The 8,676-nt window shown below is 43.1% G+C and overlaps 1 protein-coding gene across 1 annotated transcript; it reads right to left on the bottom strand.

The window, feature by feature from the left end:
- Nucleotides 1–1,067: 1,067 nt before the first annotated feature.
- On the bottom strand, nt 1,068–6,308 carry LOC121543323 (zinc finger protein 239-like). Its single transcript, XM_041853118.1, has 2 exons — nt 6,042–6,308; nt 1,068–2,025 (listed from the first exon to the last, which is right to left on the bottom strand). The coding sequence occupies exons 1-2, from the start codon at nt 6,232–6,234 to the stop codon at nt 1,265–1,267; spliced, it is 954 nt and encodes a 317-aa protein (XP_041709052.1). The 5' UTR covers nt 6,235–6,308; the 3' UTR covers nt 1,068–1,264.
- Nucleotides 6,309–8,676: the final 2,368 nt, after the last annotated feature.

The raw sequence follows: 8,676 nt of genomic DNA, 5'->3' as shown, positions 1-8,676 counted from the left end.
CCTGGCCAAACTGAGCAATCGGGGGAGGAGGACCTTGGTCAGGGAGGTGACCAAGAACCCGATGGTCACTCTGAAAGAGCTCTACAGTTCCTCTGTGGAGATGGGAGAACCTTCCAGAAGAACAACCATCTCTGCAGCACTCCACCAATCAGGCCTTTATGGTAAAGTGGCCAGATGGAAGCCACTCCTCAGTAAAAGGCACATGATAGCCCGCTTGGAGTTTGCCAAAAGGCAACTAAAGACTCTCAGACCATGAGAAACAAAATTGTCTGGCAGCATTCCTATGGTGAAGCATGTTGGTGGCAGCATCATGCTGTGGGGATGTTTTCAGCGGCAGAGACTGGGAGACTAGTAAGGATCGAGGCAAAGATGAATGGAGCAAAGTACAGAGAGATCGTTGATGAAAACCTGCTCCAGAGCGCTCAGGACCTAAGACTGGGGCGAAGGTTCACCTTTCAACAGGACAACGACCCTAAGCACACAGCCAAGACAACACAGGAGTACCTGAATGTCTCTGAATATCCTTGAGTGGCCTAGCCAGAGCCCGGACTTGAACCCGATCAAACATCTCTGGAGAGAACTGACAATAGCTGTGCAGCAAATCTCCCCATCCAACCTGACAGAGCTTGAGATTATCTGCAGAGAGGAATGGGAGAAATTCCCTAAATACAGGTGTGCCAAGCTTGTAGCGTCATACCCAAGACGACTCGAGGCTGTAATCGCTGCCAAAGGTGCTTCAACAAAGTACTGAGTAAAGGGTCTGAATACTTATGTAAATGTGATATTTCAGTTATTAATTTTTTATACATTTGCTAACATTTCAAAAAAACTGTTTCTGCTTTGTCATTATGTGGTATTGTGTGTAGATTGATGAGGGAACATTAAAACAAAATCAATTTTAGAATAAGGCTGTAATATAACAAAATGTAAAAAGTCAAGGGGTCTGAATACTTTCCGAATGCACTGTAGGTCCCTGAAAGTGAAAGCTAGATTAATTTTACCAATCTGATACTGACTGATGTTTTTCACTCCACACACAACTCAATTTGTTTTGTTGTCAAGTGCCAGAAAATAGAACATAACATTTATTTACAAGTTGGATGTGAGAAGAAATCCACAATGATATAAAAGTATCATGTTGTTTTCACTTTCACTTCAGGTGGAAGCTTTTGTTGTACTCACTGCAGTAATATCATGTATGCCCTTTAGTGTGACTGCTCAAATGTCATGTAAGGCTATGTTTATAACTAAAACATCTGCCACATTATTTGCACTGGTAAGATTTCTCCCCTGTGTGAACACACTGATGAAGTCTTAAATAGCTCAATGTGATGTAACTTTTCCTGCATACAGGACACCTATATTGTTTCTCCCCTGTATGAGCTGTCATATGCGATGTCAATTCTATCTTCTGGTTGAAGGATTTGTCACATTGTTTGCACTGATAGGGTCTCTCCCCTGTGTGTATCCTTGAATGGCTGGTCAAGTTGCTCTTATGGTTAAACATTTTGCCACATTGTTTGCACTGATAGGGATTCTCTCCTGTGTGTGTCCTTGAATGGATGGTCAAGTTGCTCTTCTGGTTAAACCTTTTGCCACATTGTTTGCACAGAAAAGGTTTCTCTCCTGTGTGTATCTTTAAATGCAAGGTCAAGTTTCCCTTACGTGTAAAGCTTTTGCCACATTGTTTACACCAATATGGTTTTTCCACTGTAGCAGAGAAGTCTGGATGAACTGAGAGGGGCTGATCACTGGTTGGTTCTGGTACTTTGTAGCCCTCTCCATCAGGTTCTGTTTTGATCTCTTCAGTTATGATGATAGGTAGAGTGCCCCGCTTTCCGTCATCCACAGTTTGGTTTTGGTAAAGATGTGAGGGCTGAGGTGAGTCCTCCTGACTGAGTCTGAGCTCCTGTTGTTCCTCTTTAATCTGTGTGGGTTCTGGGTCCTCCTGCCCCAGACTGGGGCTCCACTCCTGCTCACAGTTCTGCTGCTCAGGGGGAACAGTGGGAGTGAGTAGCTGGAAGTCTGGAGGGAAAAAAATACATTAAATCAATATTGACTTATTATCGTAATAAGAAATCTGTACTTCTACTTGGAAGGCCTGTCTGTGCTAAAAAAAAAACAAGACGATGTTGTCTAGTCTACACTGGTGGGAAGCATGAACATGAGCTCCCTGTAAGGGTGAAGGAGGCTGAGATTGCCAGGATAAGCTGTCCAGTGTCTCTTATGCCGAGGCAGCGAAAAGAGTGAAAGAAAGTGCTAGTGGGTCGCTTGCCATGGTGGAGACACCATAGTCTAGTGCTGTGGGTGCCGTTCTCCAGGTGCAGGATCCAGATACCCTCGTCGTGAAAAAGGGGGACTTTGCATTTATCGACTGCCGGAGTGGATAAGAACTCAAGAAAGATCGATATCATCATATCTGCAGCTGAACACTTCTTGGGATTGAAGGATGTCATGGGCGAGGGGCTGCACAGAGTATTGGCTGGAGCAGTTCCGTCCTGTCAGGTCCCCAGTAGGGTTCTGAGTGCATTTTTTTTTTTATAGATTTTTGTTCCTTATTTTTAAATGTTTATTTTTGGGGGGTCCCTCCAACTGGTAATTACTAGTGGGAAATTCATCTATCATTCCTGATCTCCCATTTATCCCACATGCTGAACTCTGACGTCACACATTAAGGAAAGTATCTCAATATTGGCATTTTTGGCCGGTAAATGCAACAACAAAACATTATTTATAAAAAAGCAATCTATGAATATGGTTTTTGAACACAATAATTTGTTTGTGAGCATGATAGCTGTACTTTTAGTTTATGGTTGAAGCAGCTTGTTTGCCATTAGCCAATCGGCGTTTCTCAACTATTTCAAAGCATGTGAATGCATCCAACTCGTATTTACCACTTCACATCTAGTAATTACCACCTTCCCACTTGGTTACATTTTCTGGTTGGCGCATAAGTAGACTAGCCTCATTTATAACCGTTGCAAAATTTCACACTAAATATCCGCGTGCGCCATTTCTGAAATGATTGCGCACATACACAAATATTTAGATTGATCAACTTGGCACACGCCATACATACGCATGTTACTGTTATAAATCAGACCTGTCCTGAACGTGAACGAGCATTAAAACTCAGCCTGAAAAACGCCCATCATTCACCTTGTATGGTGACAATAACGCCCTTATTTGCTGTATACTTTAAAAGTATTCGAATTAGGCCGAGGCAATTTTCTAAAGGAAATAGCAATAGCGAACTTGATCAAATGTCTTTGGAGTTGATGGCAGAATGTTCAACTTTTGCAGTGACATTTGCTGTAGGCCTACTAGGCTGACAGACAAAAAGTTTATGAAAGACAACAATTGCAAATGGCTGTGGACCTGTAAACATATCGTTTGAATTTAATAGGGCCTGTTTTGCATTGACTTTTTCTCGAACCTATGCTGCACTGCCCGCGAATTCTGAAACATTGTCTACTTACAGTGGTAGCCATACACACTTCAATTCAAAAGATCAACTGTCTGTTCACTTGTTAAATTCTACTTTGTGTTATAAACCACACTTCCTTTCTGATGTATAGAGCAAAATACTTGAAATAATAGCGTATCTAATAGGCCCAGTTAAATGAGAGATACACATGGTAATTTGTTGGAGGCTATGGTTACTTCGTGAATATGAACCCATCATGGCCAGAAAAGGTGAAGAATTTATTTTACAATGGTTATGAAAAGGTATGTGTATAAAGCCAATATTGTCTACTGAAGAAATTAGAAATTACAGTATTCAGACGTAAGCTACAGAAGGAACCCACACCTTAATAACCTGCGCTCCGGATCGGATGGCATACTGCAAAATACTTGAAATACTGTTGCTTATCTATTGACTGCTGTGAAGTGGGTCCAACTAAATGAGAGATGGGACGAATGGTATCCTTGTTGTAGGCCTATAGGCTACCTCGTGAGTATGAAACCATCGCAAAAAGGTGAGGAATTTAGCCTAGGAAATATACCTATTTCTAATTATTTTAAAAGTTAAACTAAATAGACTTTCTCTCCTCACTAATGAAAAATTATTGCATCTTGTTATTAACCGGTTTATTGTTATGAATAAGCGTGTCCATCATATGCCCCTTTTGCACAAAATACTAATCTACTTGCAATGCAATACTTCAACCACTAGAAAGTGTGCGTACGCATGGTTTAACGTTTGCGGGAAGGTGAGCTCATTTTCACGTCAACTTCAGTTTTTATAAATGCCAACTTTTATGTGAAAACTAGTGCACGCATGTTTTGTGGTATATTTTGCAAGTACCCGCAGTTTATAAATGAGGCCCCAGATCCAGCTGCTATCGCATTGGTGACTATGAAAGAGCCATAGAATCTGACCGAAACTGACAGACAAAAAGGTTATGAAAGACAACAATTGCAAATTGCTGTGGACCTGTAAACATATCGTTTGAATTTAATAGGGCCTGTTTTGCATTGACTTTTTCTCGAACCTATGCTGCACTGCCCACGAATTCTGAAACAGTGTCTACTTACAGTGGTAGCCATATACTTCAATGCAAAAGATCAACTGTCTGTTCAGCTGATATCGCATTGGTGACTATGAGACAGCCATAGGATGTGACTGAATATTACTGATTCTCCCCACACACAGTAACTGGAGTAAATGTGGGGCGATATGAGAAGCCGAAAGTATTCTGAGCCCAAATTGAAGTTTTTCCAAAATTAGTAGAAAAACAACTTTGTTCGAGGTCTGTGCTAGTTCTTAAAAGCGCCTGTGGCAGTTCTTCTGTCTGGGTTGCGTTCAGTACATAAAAACGTAAAATAATGTTAAATTTAACGGAATCGATGCTGAACGTTCAATTGAATGGAAAAGGTTGGGTTGTGGGTTCAAAATGCACCGCTGCCCTTTAAATACGTCACTTATTGCTTCAAGCCACACCCCGGCACACCCACCGAACAGAACAAACGTTTCTCAGTCTGTTCAAGAACGTACAAGACATACCGTTCCGCAACGTAGCAAACTTTCAAACGAACCGCTAGGCGGTATTGCCTGATACATACGGGTGTGACCATGAGGGGATTCGATGCATGCTCCTGTTGAAACGGGTTTTACGTTGATTGCATTCAATTTGGAACCGGGCTGCCTCCCGGGCGTGAGCCAGGTGTCCCATTCTGGCCGATGAGCAAAGTTGCCTCAAAACAAAAGTGATGTAGGTTAAGCACGTGGAGTAATGAGTAGGATTCTGTTTTGACATGCATAAGTGATTGCTTTGGATAAAAACGATTTATCTGCCTTCCCAATGAAAACTAGTTTGAAAATTCGAACATATATTTTATGGAGAAGAGATGTATGTTTCTGAATGCTCCATTGTTGCAGGGATGTAGCTCAGTTGGTAGAGCATGGCGTTTGCAACGCCAGGGTTGTGGGTTTGATTCCCACGGGGGTCCAGTATGAAAAAATTAAAATAATCTATGCACTCACTAACTGTAAATCGCTCTGGATAAGAGGGTCTGCTAAATGACTAAAATGTAAATGTAAAATGTTGACAATATGACCGAGCAGCGCAGATTACCATTAGATTTTAGTAGGGCGTGCCTCCCTCACCGGCCGGGCTACCGGTTCAACCGAATCCCCTCAGTCTGAAATCGCAAAAAGTCCTGCATCACTATGGTAACTGCCCTCTGAGCCGCCATAATTCAACTAGTCGTTCCGTTTCCATTTAATTCAACGTTGCACTCCTTTCTGTCGTACTGAACGCAACCCTGGTCTACACTACAGCACCTGATTCAATAAAGCAATGTTGGCAAACCAGGGGTGTATCCATTACACCGATTCTGTTGCAAAACGTTTCTTCAACGGAAGCAAACGGAACGAAACGGGAAGGGACCTACCGGAATTTGTTCAAATGTCCTAATGATTACTCCTCTGAGTTGCGTTCAGGGAGCGAATAGCAAAACGTGCCTCATACATTGTCTAGCAACATTATTCTACAAGTAAAATATTGTTACAACTCTAACGTTAACTCGCTACAGACCTGTTCTGTGTAACTTTATATCTTGTTTAATAACCATGTCCATCTCCCTCCGTAGACGCTCGTTCTCCTCTGCTGAACGGAATATTTCTTCCTGATACTCTGCTATGGTCTTCTCTACGGCCTCGAATATCTCCGCAGCAGTCGCCGACAAACGCTCCGTGACGAACACATTCAGCAACTGTAGTTTTGACATATTGGCGAGGGCAATGAAAGTCTAGCTGTTTGTTTTATCTGCTTCAGCCTAGCGTGTTTACGGTACCTGGTACCTTTGTAACACCAACGTCACGTGATGTGTTTTCACCAACCGTGGACAGTGTAAAAGAGACTGCATTACATTAGCGCCACCTGACGTCTTGGAGCACGTCAAACATTGTCAAACCATGTCAGGGGGCCATCAATTAACTGGGAGAAGTTTAAAATGCCCTCAAGGCAAGCAACAAGAGCCATGTCGTCTGCATATTTGAGTGAGGTCATTGTTTTTGCATGCCATTTCATTTGTGTATACGGAGAACAGGCGTGTGTGCTCTGTGGTAGATACAGTGGTGAGGGCTTCCTGAAGCCAGCAGTGTCCTGGAGGGGAGGTCCCTGAAAGTGAGAGCTAGATTCAGTTTACCAATCTGATAATGACTGATGCTTTCCCATCCACAAATGACACAATTTGTTCTGTTATCAATTTCCAGAAAACAGAATGTAAAACTTATTCACAAGTTGGATGTGTCAAGAAATTCACAATGACAAAGTATGAATTTATTGTTTAAACTTCAGATTCACTTCAGGTTGAAGATTTTATGTATCCTCTTTTGAGTGCTCATATGAGACTTCAAGTTTCCTTTCAAACTAAAGCATTTGCCACATTCTTTGCACTGGTAAGATTTATCCCATGTGAACACGCTGATGACATCTTAGATACACTATATAAACTTAGCAAAAAAGAAACGTCCCCTTTTTCAGGACCCTGTCTTTCAAAGATAATTAGTAAAAATCAAAATAACTTCACAGATCTTCATTGTAAAGGGTTTAAACACTGTTTCCCATGCTTGTTCAATGAACCATAAACAATTAATGAACATGCACCTGTGGAACGTTCATTAAGACACTAACAGCTTACAGACGGTAGGCAATTAAGGTCACAGTTATGAAAACTTAGGACACTAAAGAGGCCTTTCTACTGACTCTGAAAAACACCAAAAGAAAGATGCCCAGGGTCCCTGCTCAGCTGCGTGAACGTGCCTTAGGCATGTGGCCAGGGCAATAAATTACAATGTCCGTACTGTGAGACACCTAAGACAGCGCTACAGGGAGACAGGACGGACAGCTGATCGTCCTTGCAGTGGCAGACCACATGTAACAACACCTGCACAGGATCGGTACATCCGAACATCACACCTGCGGGACAGGTACAGGATGGCAACAACAACTGCCCGAGTTACACCAGGAACGCACAATCCCTCCATCAGTGCTCAGACTGTCCGCAATAGGCTGAGAGAGGCTGGACTGAGGGCTTGTAGGCCTGTTGTCTGGTGAGGACCTGCCTTACATCACCGGCAACAACGTCACCTATGGGCACAAACCCACCATCGCTGGACCAGACAGGACTGGCAAAAAGTGCTCTTCACTGACAAGTCGCAGTTTTGTCTCACCAGGGGTGATGGTCGGATTCGCGTTTATCATCGAAGGAATGAGCGTTACACCGAGGCCTGTACTCTGGAGCGGGATCGATTTGGAGGTGGAGGGTCCGTCATGGTTAGGGGCGGTGTGTCACAGCATCATCGGACTGAGCTTGGTATCATTGCAGGCAATCTCAACGCTGTGTGTTACAGGGAAGACATCCTCCTCCCTCATGTGGTACCCTTCCTGCAGGCTCATCCTGACATGACCCTCCAGCATGACAATGCCACCAGCCATACTGCTCGTTCTGTGCGTGATTTCCTGCAAGACAGGAATGTCAGTGTTCTGCCATGGCCAGCGAAGAGCCCGGATCTCAATCCCATTGAGCACTTCTGGGACCTGTTGGATCGGAGGGTGAGGGCTAGGGCCATTCCTCCAGAAATGTTCGGGAACTTGCAGGTGCCTTGGTGGAAGAGTGGGGTAACATCTCACAGCAAGAACTGGCAAATCTGGTGCAGTCCATGAGGAGATGCACTGCAGTACTTAATGCAGCTGGTGGCCACACCAGATACTGACTGTTACTTTTGATTTTGACCGCCCCCCTTTGTTCAGGGACACATTATTCAATTTATGTTAGTCACATGTCTGTGGAACTTGTTCAGTTTATGTCTCAGTTGTTGAATCTTGTTATGTTCATACAAATATTTACACATGTTAAGTTTGCTGAAAATAAACGCGGTTGACAGTGAGAGGACGTTTCTTTTTTTGCTGAGTTTATATATAAAAGTATGTGGACACCCCTTCAAATTAGTGGATTTGGCTATTTCAGCCACACCCGTTGCTGACAGGTGTATAAAATCGAACACAGCCATGCAATCACCATAGACAAACATTGGCAGTAGAATGGCTTTACTGAAGAGCTCAGTTACTTTCAATGTGGCACCGTCATAGAATGCCACCTTTCCAACAAGTCAGTTTGTCAAATTTCTGTCAATTTTCTTGGTTCGGGCTAGGCCCCTTAGATCCA

This window comes from Coregonus clupeaformis, chromosome 28 (assembly GCF_020615455.1).
Source record: "Coregonus clupeaformis isolate EN_2021a chromosome 28, ASM2061545v1, whole genome shotgun sequence".
Lineage (NCBI taxonomy): Eukaryota > Metazoa > Chordata > Actinopteri > Salmoniformes > Salmonidae > Coregonus > Coregonus clupeaformis.
This window is presented reverse-complemented; position numbering and strand designations above follow the sequence as displayed.